At 33.8% G+C, this 16,655-nt stretch overlaps 9 protein-coding genes and 2 pseudogenes across 11 annotated transcripts, besides 2 other annotated features; 8 read left to right on the top strand and 3 right to left on the bottom strand.

Moving 5' to 3' along the window:
• Positions 1–12,853: part of a mobile genetic element that runs on past the window's edge.
• Positions 597–1,535, top strand: TVAGG3_0055110 (organellar and viral DNA polymerase type B; the record flags this gene model as incomplete). Its single annotated transcript, XM_051221162.1, has 1 exon — positions 597–1,535. The coding sequence occupies one exon, from the start codon at positions 597–599 to the stop codon at positions 1,533–1,535; it is 939 nt and encodes a 312-aa protein (XP_051106148.1).
• TVAGG3_0055100 (organellar and viral DNA polymerase type B) lies at positions 1,880–2,383 on the top strand (the record flags this gene model as incomplete). The annotated part of the gene is made up of 1 exon (XM_051221161.1): positions 1,880–2,383. The coding sequence occupies one exon, from the start codon at positions 1,880–1,882 to the stop codon at positions 2,381–2,383; it is 504 nt and encodes a 167-aa protein (XP_051106147.1).
• Positions 2,577–3,404, top strand: TVAGG3_0055090 (KilA, N-terminal/APSES-type HTH, DNA-binding family; the record flags this gene model as incomplete). The annotated part of the gene is made up of 1 exon (XM_051221160.1): positions 2,577–3,404. One exon carries the CDS (start codon positions 2,577–2,579, stop codon positions 3,402–3,404), a length of 828 nt encoding a protein of 275 aa, XP_051106146.1.
• Positions 5,068–6,628, top strand: TVAGG3_0055080 (annotated as a pseudogene). The gene has a single exon. A coding segment is annotated over exon 1 (1,561 nt).
• On the bottom strand, positions 8,118–8,975 carry TVAGG3_0055070 (uncharacterized protein; the record flags this gene model as incomplete). Its single annotated transcript, XM_051221159.1, has 1 exon — positions 8,118–8,975. The coding sequence occupies one exon, from the start codon at positions 8,973–8,975 to the stop codon at positions 8,118–8,120; it is 858 nt and encodes a 285-aa protein (XP_051106145.1).
• On the bottom strand, positions 9,000–9,272 carry TVAGG3_0055060 (uncharacterized protein; the record flags this gene model as incomplete). Its single annotated transcript, XM_051221158.1, has 1 exon — positions 9,000–9,272. One exon carries the CDS (start codon positions 9,270–9,272, stop codon positions 9,000–9,002), a length of 273 nt encoding a protein of 90 aa, XP_051106144.1.
• Positions 9,318–9,752, top strand: TVAGG3_0055050 (uncharacterized protein; the record flags this gene model as incomplete). The annotated part of the gene is made up of 1 exon (XM_051221157.1): positions 9,318–9,752. The coding sequence occupies one exon, from the start codon at positions 9,318–9,320 to the stop codon at positions 9,750–9,752; it is 435 nt and encodes a 144-aa protein (XP_051106143.1).
• Positions 10,986–11,350, top strand: TVAGG3_0055040 (annotated as a pseudogene). Its single transcript has one exon. A coding segment is annotated over exon 1 (365 nt).
• On the top strand, positions 11,381–11,851 carry TVAGG3_0055030 (uncharacterized protein; the record flags this gene model as incomplete). Its single annotated transcript, XM_051221156.1, has 1 exon — positions 11,381–11,851. One exon carries the CDS (start codon positions 11,381–11,383, stop codon positions 11,849–11,851), a length of 471 nt encoding a protein of 156 aa, XP_051106142.1.
• TVAGG3_0055020 (uncharacterized protein) lies at positions 12,334–12,654 on the top strand (the record flags this gene model as incomplete). Its single annotated transcript, XM_001299222.1, has 1 exon — positions 12,334–12,654. The coding sequence occupies one exon, from the start codon at positions 12,334–12,336 to the stop codon at positions 12,652–12,654; it is 321 nt and encodes a 106-aa protein (XP_001299223.1).
• Positions 12,655–12,853: a terminal%2Cinverted (terminal inverted repeat of Maverick-2 transposon ID:TVAGG3_0055010).
• A 1,460-nt stretch (positions 12,854–14,313) lies between these two features.
• On the bottom strand, positions 14,314–16,384 carry TVAGG3_0055000 (bifunctional inhibitor/lipid-transfer protein/seed storage 2s albumin superfamily protein family; the record flags this gene model as incomplete). Its single annotated transcript, XM_001299220.2, has 1 exon — positions 14,419–16,377. One exon carries the CDS (start codon positions 16,375–16,377, stop codon positions 14,419–14,421), a length of 1,959 nt encoding a protein of 652 aa, XP_001299221.1.
• Between the last annotated feature and the right edge of the window lie 271 nt (positions 16,385–16,655).

Here is a 16,655-nt window from a genome sequence, read left to right as displayed (position 1 = left end):
TCATTTCTACCCTCATTTCTACCCTCTTGAATTTTCATGAATTTTCCCGAAATAAAAAATAAAGTTAGTTTTATTTTATTTATTTTGTATTTTTTGTATGTAAAGACATGATTTCAGGGATTTTTTTGACGAAGTGTCAATCTTCACTTCGTCAAAAAATAACAGTTATCTAATGAAAAAGTGTCATTTTTTTGTATTTGACGAGAATGTCGGGTAGATGGTTAGATCTAACCTCATTTCTACCCTCATTTCTACCCTCTTGAATTTGTCATGACTTCTTCGTAAATGTTTTGTCAAGACTTCTTCGTAATGAGTGTAAAGGACCCAAAAATAATGTTTAGGTGAAGAGGTTAGATCTACCCTCATTTCTACCCTCTTGAATTTTCATGACTTCTTCGTAAATGTTTTGTCAAGACTTCTTCGTAATGAGTGTAAAGGACCCAAAAATATATTTTAGGGTAGATGGTTAGATCTAACCTCATTTCTACCCTCATTTCTACCCTCATTTCTACCCTCTTGAATTTTCATGAATTTTCCCGAAATAAAAAATAAAGTTAGTTTTATTTTTTTTATTTTTTTTATTTTGTATAAAAGATATGATTTCAACAATCGGCACAACAACAATTCAAACAACAGCACCAAACTCGTTAGTCATGAATCCAACATCTATGTTAGTAGAGATGAAAAGCTTCATTCCTTCTTCATATACTTTTGAAACAGAAATCCAGAAGATAAAGCAAGAACTTTTAACAAGTAATTTAGACTGTACCGCACAGGATGAAGAAAATGAAGAATATCTTTATGACATGCAGGACATTATTGACCATTTACCCAAATTGCCTGAAATCCAACAACAAAAGCTCACTATTCCTGAATTCGATGAAATAGAAGTGAAACCAACTGACTCAGTAGAAATAAAGAAGTTCATACGAAAGGTAAACTATGAGTTTCTAGGATATCATTGCAACCATAAGGTTATGGACAAAGATTGCGACATGGTATATAAGAACATCTCTGACATATATAAATCTGAAGAATTTAAGACATACGACAACTTTGTTTCATTAGTTGCAGAATGTGTATGGCAGATAAGAGATAAAGATAGAAGAGGCAAAGTATGGAACAAACAAATAAGACCCGCTATGTTTGAGATGAAGAGAGCAATTGACGCTTTAGTTGTTTTAGCTGGTTTTATTTCAATGTATAACGCAAAAATGAACCCGCAATGTTCTAAATGTAAAGCAGCAATGAGGAGATATAACTACTCCGTCAAAGAGATAGAACGTATGAGAAACGACTATGCAGACTTAAAGAAAGAAGCAGAAAAACCAGCAGAAGATAAAATGGACATGTTAGCATTTCTGAACAAAAACTATCCAACTGCTGACGATTTCCTATTATCTGATGTCAAGAAGAAATATAAAGAAACCTTCGGCATTGTTAAAACATTCGATGTACTAAAAGAAGAAATAGAGGCTACAAAACTGTTTAGAGTCTCACGAATTCATAACGTTTACCATGTAAAACGCTTATAAAATAACTGGGGTAGAAATGAGGTTAGAAATGAGGTTAGATCTAACCATCTACCCTAAAATATATTTTTATTGAATTCAGCACAAAATTCTGAGTAAAATAATTTTTAGGGCACGTGTCAAACCGTTGAGTTTTCACAAAATTCCAAAAATAACGTTTACCATGTAAAACGTTTATAAAATAACTGGGGTAGAAAAGAGGGTAGAAATGAGGTTAGATCTAACCATCTACCCTAAAATATATTTTTATTGAATTCAGCAACAAAAATCGTGAATTTCCTTAAGACAGAAAAAATAAAGTTAGTTTTATTTTTATTTATTTTTTTATTTTGTATGTAAAGACATATATGTCAAACATTGAGTTTGAAACAGTTAGAAAGATAGACAATGACACCAAATTGGTTAGAATAGGTGATTTAAACGTAAGATACTCAAAGAAATACAACAAATATTCTTTGTCAGACATTATATCTCCATCTGGAAAGAAAACACACGACTGGGTTAGAAATGCTTCAACTCAGAAAATTTTGACAAGAAATCCTGAGCTTATGATATCAGTAAGATTCTATGGAACTACAGCATATCTCATCGACAAAAGTCTTATACCAATAGTTTTGTTATGGATTGACCCAGTTGTTGGATATAACTTCATAACTTATGGTTCATTCGATACGGAACGTTGCAGTGAAGGCTTACTTTACATCGTTCAGAAACCGAAGGACTTCAACACAAAAAGATATAAGATAGGAAGAACATATAATATAACTCTAAGATATGACAGTACAGTCAATAGAGTCAAGGTTGTGTTCGTTAATGATATCCGCAGAAACAGAACTACTCGAAAAGTTTGAGAAAATGTATGGTGCTCCCATAAAAGGTAAAGAAACGTTTGAAGTAGATGAGATAGATAAAGCTATAAAATTATTTGACGAAGTTGCTGAAAAATACATGTAAAGCGTTTATTTTTGGTCTTTTGTGAAAGATAGAAAAAATAACGCTAATTTTATTTTTATTTATTTTTTTATTTTGTATGTAAAGACAGATATGTCAACAACAGAGAACACAACAACTGCTATCGTTCATGAAGCCATAAATGAAGAATACGAATACATACAGTATAACAAACAATTGAGACTCATTCGTTCAGTCAAAGATGACATGTACCAAATGCAAAGTATAATGAATGCTCTTAGTTCTACAAAGCAAGCATATCATTGGTTTGAAAACCAACAGGCAAAAGAACTTTTAGAAGAATTTCCTCATATGATTGCTTCCCTCGGAAAACCGAGGGAAGAGATTCCATTCGAAAACCGTGAAAAATTGCCAAACGGTTTGAGAGGATATTATGTTCATAGACTTTTAGTAAATGCAGTTGCAATGTGGGCTTCACCACGTTATGCTTGGAATATTTACAAACTTCTTGACGAACTTCACAGACAAGAACGTGGAGAGCTGGAAAAGAAACTTCAAGCAAAAGATGAAGTCATTGAATCCAAAGACAAAAGCATACAGAAAAGAATACCGCGTTCAGTACCAAAAGGAAAGGAAAAGAGTTATAAGTATATGATATATACTGAAGAGTTGGAGAAAGAAGAAGACAGAGATATGGTTATGTTGCATTTAGTCAGAAGAAACAACAAAAGCTTTTATGACCTTGCTAAGATTTACAAATCTGACAGAAACTGGTTCTATCGTGAAAACTTACCGATTTCAATGACACCGAATGAGCAAATAAAGGAAATTGTCAAAAGTACTCTTCCTCAAACACACTATGACATCAAAGGTTGCACAATACTTACATTCAAAGAAGACTTACCATTACTGAAGGAAAAAATAACAGAATATTTCGATAACTTCAAAGAGGAAGAATAAAAAAAATCTAAGCTAATTTTTTTTTTTTATAAAATTTTATCTCATATGAAAGAACATGAATTTAGAATATTCGGAACTCATGACAGAAGAAGAGAACGAACAACATGTAAAAGATTATGCAAAATTTCTGAAGACATACAAAGCATTTAAACAATATCTAAATGCTTCTAAAGATTATGCAAAATTTCTGAAGGTATATAAAGCTTATGAAAAAGCGTATGAAAAGTTTATACATTGGGGAATTGTTGTAAAATATCGATATGAAGACTAACCAAAAATATATTTTTGCTTAAATAGCTTCAGGGTCAATTTCTTCAACCATTTCACTTCCTTCGTCAATGTCAATTGAAGCTTCTTCAACCTTTGGTAAGAATTTCTGTATAACATCTTTGTTCGTTATTGTCTTCAGAGATGAAGGATAATATTTCACATTTGTTTCACCCTTCTTATATTCTTTCTGTTCGGAAAGATTCATAGCAATACTGAAGAAGTCAATGTTAGAGTTCTTTATAACAGTATAATGAGTATCTTTGACATTCACGAAGATACTCTTTTGTTTCAAAACTACTGCTAACTCTTGTGAAGTATAACGTTTGCGGTCAATGACAATAGCTAATGGTCTGACATACTGACCAAACTTAGATTCTTTCACAAACTTCTTGTTAAAGATAACATTAACGTTTGAAGCACCATTGAACTCATTCTTGATGGCAGTAGCGAGAGCATTGTATGAAAAGAACTTGCAATCTTGCATGTGTTTCATTAAAATAAAAATATTAAATTATTTTGAAAAATAACTTAAAAAATGTAATCTAATTTTTTCAAAAAAATATTTTTTTATTTCCTACTAAAGATGTATCGGAAGTTGTCTAAGTTAGAACACTCGGAAATAAAACAACTTCTTACAGAAGCTAATATAGAAGTAGCAAAGCATTACGCAACAAACAAAAAAGCACTCGCTGACTTCATTAAAGACTATAATGGTGCAATAAGTTATGATAGAATTCATGAGTTCATAAAGCCGCAACGCGGCGAGGACGAAGTCCATGCAATAGCATTTCCTTTAAATGACGTTGCTATTGACTTATATCATAGACGTTCAGTACCTCATGAAGTAAGAAGAGAAATGTTTGACATAACAAATGCAAACGTTGGTGAAACAAGAAGAAGAGACGACACACTGAAACAACAGAGAAGAGAGATGTTTAAAAGTGCTATAGAACAAGTTCGCAAAGCTAACGATGTCATTCGTTCCATTGACGACAAACCAAAAGAAGGTGAGAGATGGTTAAAGAAAGATGAAGAGAATAGGAAGAGAAATGTGAAGTCAGGCAATAGACTCATTGACTTTAACATCGAAGCTTTAGATGAACCAAACAGAGACTACTTACACAAACATTTCGGTAAGGTTTTCATGAGACTCTTAGAGAAAATTAAAATAAACTCACAACAAAGATGGATGGTATGTTATAAACTTGGTGGAAAGTATGAATGTTCTACGTTAAACCTCAATAATATTGGAACATTACTACATCAGCTCTTGAAGGAGAACTTTATATCAGAGATAGAAGCAAATGCTGCAGGTATTGTTGAAATGCACTATGACTTCTTCTTGACAAACATAAAGAATCTTACGAAATAAAGATGTATGATTTAACAGAATATGAAGGCTTAACGATGTCAGATGTAAAGAAAGGCAAACCAAAAAAGAGACCATATAGAGATGAAAGCACACTGACAAATGACCAGAAAGCCATTTTGGAAGCTCTTAAGCAAACAGGAAACCCAGCACTTATAGAAAGCTTTTGGAAAGATAATGGTGAAAAGAAGTTTTATAAGAAGAGAAGCGGTCAGTTCTGGAAGTATCTTTGCACATTACCTATAAATCTTGAGCGCTACCAAATCTTCAATGAATTGAACAAAAGAACTGCAGCACTTATGACAGAAGACAATTGTTTCGTTTATGCTTGCATTCAGGCTGGAGTAAATGAAGAAACTATTGACCACATGAGAGAAGTCATTCGTGTTAGAGACTTTCCTCAAAGTAAAGTACAAGAAATTTCTGACGCAACAGGTATAGCATTTAATGTTACCATTGGTTATTTCAATGACTCAAGACATAATGAAATAAAGAGATACATACCAAAAGAATGTGAAACTGTTAGAACTATTGACTTACTTCTTGTTGAAGACCACTACATGCTAAACGAAAGATTACCAATGACAACATATTTCATTCACAACTATATAGAAATTCTCAAAGCTTGTGGTGGAATGAACATTGAGAAACAAATGAAGATTTATACAAAGAGAGAAGATAAATATGTAGTTCGTTATGATAGAACAACACCGTTATGGGATGTTATGAAAACATTGTGGGAGTGCAAATATTTTGAACCTATTTCTTATGGAGAACTTTTCACATATACTACTGACTTATATAAACAGAACCTTGCACCATTTAAAGATTTGACATATGCTCCAAAGTATTGTGTACAACTGAAGAAGAAAGCAGAGTCAAAAGAAGTAAATAAAGCTAAATGTAAGTTCATTCCTGAGCACGTTTTCTTTGCTGACTTTGAGTGCAGTACTGATGGCTTTCATAAAGCTTTTAACATATGTTACGACAGTGAAGATGGTTCAGTGAGTGAAAGCATATGGGGTCAGAACTGTGCAACAGAATTTTTGGAACGACTCCCTGACAAGAGTTTAATATATTTTCACAACCTCAGTTATGACATAAACTTCATCTTAAGACACATGACAGAAGTGAAAGGAACTCCCATCATTAAAGGTTCACGAACAATGCAAATAACTGGTTTATATAAAGGACGGGCAATTATTATAAAAGACTCTTACAGTGTTATAAATAAGAAGCTTAAACTATTTCCTGCTATGTTTAACTTACAAACAGGACCGAAAGAAGTATTTCCATATAACTACTACAGCAGTGTTTTGTTAGCAAATGACAACAGAACTGGTGTCATTTCTGAAGCATGTAAGTTTATCCGGGATGCAGATACATTTATGAAAAACATAGATTCCATCAAAGGTTGCAGAATAGATGAGAACCACTTCGACTTAGAAAAATATAGCACGTTTTACTGCAAACAAGATGTAAGAATTTTAAGAGAAGGTTTTGTAAAGTTCCGCAATGACTTATTGAAAGAGTTTGATTTAAACGTTTATGACTACGTTAGTATTTGTTCAATTGCTAACAAATTGTTTGAGAACAGAGTATACTTCCCGAATGGAAATCTTTATGACCTCTCAAATAAACCAAGAGAATTTATTTCGAGATGCATTCAAGGTGGAAGATGTATGTTGTCAGATAACATGAAACAAAAGAGCAAAAAAGAAACTCATTGCTGACTTCGACACTGTTTCATTATATCCTTCAGCTATAGCAAGACTTTATACTTTAGAAGGTATTCCAAAAGTATTGAAGGAAGAAATGTTAAACACAGAGTATCTCATGAGACATTTATTCGATGATGACCAAAAGGAACCCATTGGTGAAAAGTTTATGTCTGGCTTCTTTGTTCTCATTAAGATAACAGAGATTGGTATACCCAGACACTTTCATTTAATAGTTTGCGACCCTGAACTAAATCCAGAACTTAACGTTCCAAGAAGTTCAAACACTTGCTGTCTCATGTATGTTGACCATATAACATTACAAGACCTCATAAAATATCAAGGTGTCAAATGTGAAGTGTTGCAAGGATACTATTACGATGGAAACAGAGATATGAGAATAAGAGATGAAGTAAAGAAGTTGTTTGAGTTAAGGTTAAAGTATAAGAAAGAAGAAAACCCCTTACAAGAAATTATAAAACTCATTCTGAACAGCATTTATGGCAAAACTATTCTATCTCCTATTGAGTCAAAAATAACCATAGTAGATGACAAAGATGCTATAAGATATGCTATAAGAAATTACAACCATATAGTGAAGTTCGAAGGTTTGGATGGTTCAGATAAAACTATTTTCAAGCTAACGAAAAGCATTTGCAGACACTTTAACTTCTGTCCACTTGGTGTTAATATTCTGTCTATGTCAAAACGTATTATGAATGAAGTATTCTGTACTGCAGAGGACATGGGTCTTCAAATATTTTACCAGGATACCGACAGTATGCACTTATATAATGAAGACATCCCAAAGCTTGCAGCAGAGTTTAAGAAGAGATACGGTAGAGAACTTATAGGAAAGAACCTTGGTCAATTTCATAGCGACTTTGCAGAAATAACACCTGGAAAACAAAGTTTAGCTTATAAAAGTATTTTCTGTGGAAAGAAGACCTACATAGACTTACTCACGAATGATTTAAATGAAGTTGCATTTCACTGCAGAATGAAAGGCGTGAAGCAAGATGTTATTGGCTTTAACGCTAATGAAATGTTTCCTGAAGCTATACAATGCTATTACAATGAAGATAAGAACATTCACATACCTGTTGGAACATATGACAAAGACTCTGAGTTCAGTTTAATGAAACTTTACAAAGCACTTTATGATGGTCAAGAGATTGCATTCGACTTATGTAAGTCATGTCAACCTTGCTTTGCTGAAAAGTTCAACTTTTCAATAACGACTAAAACAAGCTTTATTCGTAAGTTGAAGTTCTGAGGTCATTTATTTTTGTCAGCAATGAGGTCATTTGTGATAAAAATAAGCCGCTAGCGCATGGGCGAAGCCTATGTGGTCATTTACAATACAGCTATTGTAGAGTTTAACAATTGTGCTTCAATGTATAAACAATCTTTCCCATCTGGAGGTAAGAACACTGGGCACTTATGGTCATGAGTGGAGAACATGTCTATCCAAAACTCACGATTGAAGCCAGTAAGCTTGTAATACTTAGGATTTGACAGTGGTGAAGTTCTTGTATGACCAATGAACTCATTTTCAACTCCCTTACTTAAGTTTGAATATAATATAGCTTGCTTTCTATCCCAAATGCCAGGTGTTACAATCTTTGAAAATTCATTTTTCCTCGGAAGTATTGCATCATAATTGAAAACATTCTTGAAGTCTTCATTGGGTTCAGAGATTTGAAACCTTATACGTAATGGATTTTCTTTCTTTTTAGCGACTTCATTGAATGGTGAATATATAACAAACTGACAGTCATGAGTTCCATCTTCATTTTCATTAAATTCATAATGAAAGTCTATAAGTTGTGGCTGACTACCTTCTTCTTTCAGTTGTGCAAGAAACTCACGTAAAGGCTGTAAAGTTTGTACTTCAATATTGAACTTTTTCTCGAACATCTCATTAAATGAAATCATACATTGCAACAATGTTGTATCGTCTTTAAAGTATTTGTATATGTGAATGTTTTGGGCGCTTAAAGACTGTTCGTCATTTTCTATCTCGACTTGAAGTATAAAGTCAACCTTTCTGAAAGCACGTGTTATATACATAGATGTTATGCCAATGTACTTCTCTTCATTTATGTTCACAATCCAGTCTGTTGGAAACTTAAACGTTACTCTGTTCCCCTTTATTTTGACGTCAGGGTTTTCACTACTGAACGCAACAGATAAAGGTATTTGTCTATACATTTAGTTTGGATAAAAATAAACCATTTACTCTTTCTTTGCTTCAGCTTCCTTTGCTTTTTGTTCTTCCTTTGCTTTTGCTTCTTCTCTAGCTTTTTTCGCCAGCAAACGTGGGTTCTTCTGTCTTCCAGCAGCTAATGCAGCTAGTTGTTTTTCACTAAGTTTTCTCTTTGGTCTCTCTGGCTTTTGTTCTTGTTTTTGTTCCTTCAGTTCGGATAAAATTTGCTCACGAATTTCTTTCTTCAATGCTTCAACATCTATGACCCCTTGGGTCTTGTCCGTAGGGCTTGTCTGAGTCATTTGACTGCAGATAAAAAACAAAATTAAAACTTTAACCGATGTAAAATGAGCTTGTCAAAATCAGAGCGAGAGTCTATTATATTAAATGACGCAAGAGGAATACAACATCCTTTCTATTATGTAAGTCAGAGTAAAGATGGTAAAATATACGTAAGAAAAAGAAAGGTTCCATTAGCGAATGCAGAAAGCGACAACATTAAGGTGCATGGCAAGGGTGAAGTCCACGAAGCCCATATAAAACCTTCTGTTCAAACTGAAAAGTCAATAGAACCAGAAGAAAAGAAGCCAGATGTACTTTCAATAACGAACCAAGAGCTTATTGCAAAGTTCGTGAATTTCATTGAAAAACAAACCGAGTCAAAGAATCCTGACCCGCCAGTGAAAGAAGTTGAGACAAAAGAGAATGTACAGTTCATTGAAAATGTCAAGAAACAACTTCCACCACGAATGCCAAGAAGAAGAGTGAGAATAATGAAGTAAATAGATATTTTTATCCGAAGTAAATACATGCAGAACGAACAGTTAAACGAATTTACTCCAGCAGAGCATATTCATCAGATTCGCTCATATTTCGATATCATAGACAATGCAGTTCAAATTGGTGACACTAATAGAAAATATTCTGACGCAAAGATTCCATCACAACCTGGAACTGCTAAAGATAACACATGGGTAACATTCAATCTCTCACCTCCTGGTGAAAATATGTTGGACCTTTACAATACATTCATTACGTATAAAATGGAAGGTCAATTTATTGTAGATAAAGAAATTGGTTCAGGTTCCAATAAAACAAACCCACCAGGATTTTGGATTGGTTTCGATGACGCTTTCTATGCAGTTGCTGGATATCAAATCCTTGCAAATGGTCGTATCGTATATTCTCAAGACAACGCACGAGAAGAAGCATATATAACTTCAAACTCACAAACTACCGAACAAATAAAGAAAGTAGATGTTTTCTCAAAGACTCGACATGAAGATGTATGGAGTCATTCGGGAACATGCAGAACAGGACAAATTGTTAGTGGTCCAATTACAGCAGGAAAATCATTTGATTTTAAGCTTCGTTTAAGAATTCCTGTTAGAAGATTCCTTCCATTAGAAGCTATTCGATTTATTCCAGCTTTTGCAGGAAACATTCAGCTTAAAGTAAAGTTCAGTAGCGACGCCTTACAATGCACATCTATATCTGTAAATGATATCATTGCTTTCAATCCAACTCTTAAAGTTGCATTTGCTTCAGATTCAAATCCACCGACAAATAAATTTGTTCCATGGAATGAACCATTCACTATGATAACGAAGGCAGTAGAAGCTAGTGGAACAGTTACTATTACAACTGTAACCCAGCAACTATTTCGAACAAAGATGGATTTTAATGAATGTTTCATTCATCCAAAGTCATTCTCTTTAGACCCTAACATTTATACAGAACTTGTAGAACATTATACAAACGAGGCTTATGTTTTCCTGTTAAAGTTATGGATTGATCCTATGGACGGTTCATTCTCAAAGAATACAGATAGTTCAAGTGCAACATTTACAGCAGCTTATACGCCTATTAATGTTAAAAGTATTTGGGCACTATTTAGAAAGAAAGACAACTATTATGTTAATTTTGAGAACCTAAGTTTAAATATCTTCAGCTTTCCATGGGAGCTTATGGAAATATGCCTGCAGAACCTGAAAAATCATATGGACCTGTATTTTATGAAATGGTTGCGAACGCCTGCAATACAAACAATGATATGATAGGATTTAATGAAGATGTTATGAGGTCATTGGTGGATGATGGTAGTGTGGAACATAAATGGGATAGCTATGACAACACACATTTCTTATGTGGTTTTCCAACAGAAGTGGACTTTTGCTTCCAGCAAGGTCAAACATCTACTGCTCCAATAACATACAAATTGTCTGTTAAAGGACCTATTGAACTAGCAACTGAAAATGTACCAAAGCCACTTATTGGATTTATGAGGGATTGTTGCTTTGCCATTCAGGTGCGTGCTAATGGAATCCCCATAATAAGATTAGATGACTATAACTTAGCTACGGACGACAGTGAGGAATAAAGGATGAACGTTTATTTTTAAAGCTTATAAATGAGTTCTTCATCAAGCTCTCGTGAACCTTCACCATCTATGAAACAAACTTTACCAAACGATTATGGAGCACCTATTGAATATTTCTTACGAGCTGCACAATGGCAAAGAGCAGTTTCACCAAGGTTAGGTGTTCCACCAGCTCCTGTCAAAAATAGCATTTGGTCAAGTCCTTATATAAGATATGGTCTCCCACTAGGTTTGCTAGCTACAGCAGGAGCAGTAATGATGTTGAAAAGAAACAAAGCAAATGTTATAAATAATACTGAAGTAGCTGAATTTGAACAAACTCCGACACCATCGCCAAAACCAACGTCAAAACCAACGCCTTCACAAACAACACCTTCAATGACTCCTGAACCTATGAAAGTACAAACTCCTGTTCAAAAGTCAACTCCAAAACCGACTCCAACATTTAAACCAGAACCTACTCCTCAAATAAATCGTAAAACTCCTGCGTTTCCTTACTGAAAAAATAATGTTAGTTTTATTTTATTTGAACATTTTATTTAGAGTAAAATGACGACTAAAGTCACTGAAGCAATGAAACAAAAATTTTTGGTAGAATACATTAAATCAGGAGCGGTTCCAGAAGGTTTTTACGTTCATACTATGAAGGATGGTAGAGTTCAGTTTAGAAAGATAAAGCAACCATTAGATAAAGAAGGAATTTTGAGAAAGATTAAACTTCATGAGGACAACATTGCTGAACTTAAGAAGAAGTTAGAAGAGTTGGAGAAAGGAAGAGAGTTATAAAGTAATGAATTCAACAGACCCAAAGGGTCAGAGCCGCTTTGCGGCTAGGGTGAAAAAACAGGTGAAAAAAGAGGTGAGATCTCACCACTTCACCTAAATTTATTTTTGCGCTATGTTTTCATACGTGTGAGGGTGGTGATATCATTAATTTTTAAGTTTATTTTATTATTTTACTGAAAATTTTTATTTGGATGTAAATGACGAAAACTATTGAGATAACAAACTACAACGGTCATGAGTTCAAGAATTTGTTCTTCGTTCCTCGTGAAAATACATTCTATCAGATACGAGGGAGAAAGGGTAAAGTTAGTTTGAGCGTTTATGAAGGAATGAAGAATGGAAAGTTTATACAAGCATACGATACAAACGGTAAACGTGTTTCATTAGCTTTGTCAAAACTTACTAACATTCATTTTGACAGTGATTTTGACCTATATGAAGAAGAAAGTGAGTCAGAAGATTATGAGCTGTTATGTGAAGCACAGCAATGGGAGGAGTTGCAATACTTTTGTAAGTGAGAACGTTTATTTTTTACATTAGTGAAGTCGTTTGTGAAAACGTTTATTTTTTCATTAGTGAGGTGAAGTGGTTGGCGGCTTTATAAATATTTAAGGTTAAGTTGGTGTTTGTGTTTGTGTTGTAAAATATACATTAACGGTTTCGTAAAGTGTCAAAACCGCTAAGTTGTGTACGGAGGCGCGCAGTGCCACAGTACACGACTTAGGTATACTAACTAGTGATCCAGAAGATTTTGTTGAAAAATGAACCTGAACTTTGTAATCATTATGTGTTAACCAATGTCCTCCTTCTCTCTCAGGTTCATAGGTCTCATTTAATATCATTGAATGTTGGGTACTTACAGCTTGGAATTTGCATCCTGCTGTTTTGTTTAAACATTTGACTTTTGAATAGACTTTAGAATCTTCTTTGCTATTAACTGCAAATGGCTTGAATACTTTCCCGAGATCACTAAGAGTGTCTGATTCTGAGTCCTTAAACTTAGCTTCAATTTCATAATCTGTACCATTACTAGCAATTAAGTAGTTTTCTGTGAAACAAATTTCTCCATTCGGAGGCAAGTGGAAATAGCCATCTACCTGTTGGCTTGGACAGTTTGGATATGCTGGATTTTCTGTGCTTGGTCCTTCCATAGAAATCCTGCTTAATGCTAGTTTGTTGCGAAGCAACATGTGAATATGAAGTGATATAAAGAAATTGAAAGTAAGTTTTTTTTACATTTAATATTTATTTTTATAATAAGAAAATGAATATTATTAAAGACATTTCGAAATTGAATGAAATGAGTTGAGGTCTCAAAAATTTCATCAATTCAATTGTTGAGATTTTTCATAGAACTCTGAAAAAAACTATATACTCATTTTGAACTAAATTAAATTGATGTAAAACATTATATTATTTTTTTATAACGATAAATAAACAACTTATTTTCAAAAATAAACGTTACTTTTTATTTTGTTCTTTCAAACTCATTTTCCAATTATGTTTCATTACAATTCTTGTGAGTTTTATATTGTTTTATTATACTATTGGGATGTGTGATTCAATATTATAAAAAAATTTCAAAAAAATAATATTTGGAACAAAAAATATATCAATTCGATATTTCCAAAAGGAAAACCAACTTTTGTATCTAAATTTAGAAAATACAGTGGACAATACATTGAATTTAATTTTTGGATAATTATCAAAATAAATTAGATATTGCTTACAATTGGAAATATTTCTATCTTTCATTCCAAGTATTGCCATCTTCAATTCAAAATACTAGATTTTTTAAATTAATTTCTTGCTGCAATTCAATTACTTTTCAGATGGATCGAAAATTATTTTTTTCATAAGTTCATATATTCCTACTTTTATTTAAAGGCCCAAATAATTAATATTAATAGCGCTTTTAATTTTTAGAAGATTTTAGGTGTCTCCCTCTCATTCCCTCTTGTCTATGGAAATATATTCATGGACTAATGAGTGTAGAGTGTATAGAGCCCACAAAATTTTATCCATATGAAGCCTGTAATAAATTTATCAAATTCTTAGTTATATTAATAAAAAGTAGCTTAAGGTATAATTTCTTTTTCATTCAAATTTTAAAATCTTAAGAAACGATTTTGAAACAATTGTCATTTATAAATTGAAAAAGAAACGAAAGCATCAGATGTGACTTTTTGATTTTTCAACTCAAAAACTCGCACGGATATTTTTAATATTTGTGGCAGATAAAAAAATATATTTAATTTTTTTTGAAATTTTGACAAATATAATTACTCGGGAGTCTTTCTTACTGAGAAGAATCCTTCGATCTGCTCGTCCTCCTCGAAATCGTTTAAGAATGGATTCTCCGAGTTTCCGACGACAGAAGTTGTCCATAATGGGTTTTCATTTGTAAGTGTCGCTGTTGCACCATCCGTAGTAGCCGTGGCCATAACTGTTTCTTCGTTCATTTCAATGGCAGATTCATCAGAAGAGTCACCTTTCTTCTTCATGACCAACCAAGCGATCAAACCAGCAAGAGCGAGGAGAGCGAGCAAACCAGCAACAACACCGATGACTAAAGCCAATGGGAACTTCTTCTTTGTCTCTCCAGCACCTTGAGCTTCATTTCCATTAACTGGAGAAGGAGTAGGAACTTCTGGAACTTCTGGAACCTTTTCGGTTGGAGAAGGAGTATCAATTATACTCTCTGTTTGCTTGGCCGTAACGAAAGGAGTAGCGAATCTTGTTCTGAATCCCATATCTGGTATAGCTGTAAGGCCAATTGGGTATTTTTCTGTAATGGATACATCCTCTGGTGTTGGATCGAAGACTTTGCCAGGTTCAGCGGTTGTTTCTGTTCCGACTTTTCTTGATGGAGGTGGCCAGTTAAGAGGGGATTCTGTAGAAGGCATCGGTAATTTCGTAATTGGTGTTGCAACGTAGGTATATTGGGATGGAGGGGCAACTTCTGAAGTAATATTTTCATTTCCTTGATTAGACTTAGTTGCGTACTTAATTGAAGATTCTTCTGGTGTAACAATTTGTTCTTCTGATGGAGCGTTCTTTGGTGTGCATTCTTCATCGGATGCGTCTCCTAAGAATTCAAGAAGTACCCAATCTGTAGCGTTTTCTTCGAAGAAGTTATTAACTGTGCGGGAAACGAATTGGTTCATTGTTCCCCATTGCATCTGCTTAGGATCGATGTTGTTCATTCTATCCTGGAAAGATTTCCATTTGGAATAACCTTCTAAAATGATTTCATGACCAGCTCCGAGTCCAAATGACTGTCCTGTGTATGTTGATGAATCTTCAACGAAACAGCAGTGATGGGATTCAAGATAACGCTGCTTTTTAGAATAAACAGGGGATGTTGGTGAAAGACCCTTCTTTCCGTCGGAAAGGAAACAAACGGCACCACCGCCGCGACCTTTGAAACGAGATGGAATATCGCTGACAAGGTTACCCTGGGTCTTGTCTGTCTTGCCTTCGGCCATCTTTGATAAAGAAGCACTCATCAACTTTGGATTTTCAGCATCAACGATATTTTTAACAAACTTGCATTGGACGAACTTGAGGTTGTCAACATTTGATGAGGAAACTGCGCCACCACCAAATGAGCACTTATTCTGAATAAATTCACAGGCTTCGAAATAAATTTCTAAACCGTAAGAAAGAGCGGCTGCTCCACCAAGTTCGCAGGCTGTATTGGCAAGAAATGAACATCCTTGAATGATGCATGAAGAAGAAGGTGCTAAATAATTATATTCTCCTTCATTAAGGAAATTGGTTTGGAAGTAAACACCGCCACCATACTTATAGGCATTGTTTTGATCAAATTTAGCTCCATCAACTAAAATGGCTGATCCAATAGCGCAAATAGCGCCGCCAACGGCAGCTTGGTTTTCTTGGAAAATAGCGCCATTGGAAACTAATAATACAGATTGTGAGAGGCAAATTGCACCGCCTGAACCTGAAGATTTGTCTGTTCCAAAAGCATAATTACTTAAAAATTTAGTGTTTGAATTAACATTGATTGAGCATTTGTAAAAAGTTTGTTCTCTATGCGTGGACGATATATCTGTTTCTATGTGGATTTCTCTGTTATAATGTAAATCAAAATCTGTTTTATTTTTCTTAGTGATTTGAATAAAGGATGGAGTATCCTCTTGTGAGACTAAGTTATCATATAACTTTTGTGAAAAGCTATATGAATTTTGGGAAAAAATGGATAATGAGATTAAAAACATGATTTTGAAAAAATGATGTAAACTAATCATAATTTTTGCTATGATTTTCCCATATAAAAACACACTAGTTTAATTATTATCATATAATAATTTTTCTAAGAATACATTGAATTTATAAAAAAAGTTTTGTAAAATCAAAGAAATTATTTGAATCAACACCATTCAACAATTTACATAAGCAAGACGATATTGGGAGAAACAAAAATTCAGAGAGTTGAATTTCAATGGTGTCAACTTTAATCTTATTATTATCCTTCATTATTCGCTGGCATAAACTT

Source organism: Trichomonas vaginalis, chromosome IV, assembly GCF_026262505.1.
Source record: "Trichomonas vaginalis G3 chromosome IV, whole genome shotgun sequence".
Lineage (NCBI taxonomy): Eukaryota > Parabasalia > Trichomonadida > Trichomonadidae > Trichomonas > Trichomonas vaginalis.
Note: the sequence above shows the minus strand (reverse complement) of the source record. Positions and strands in the feature narration are given on the sequence as shown.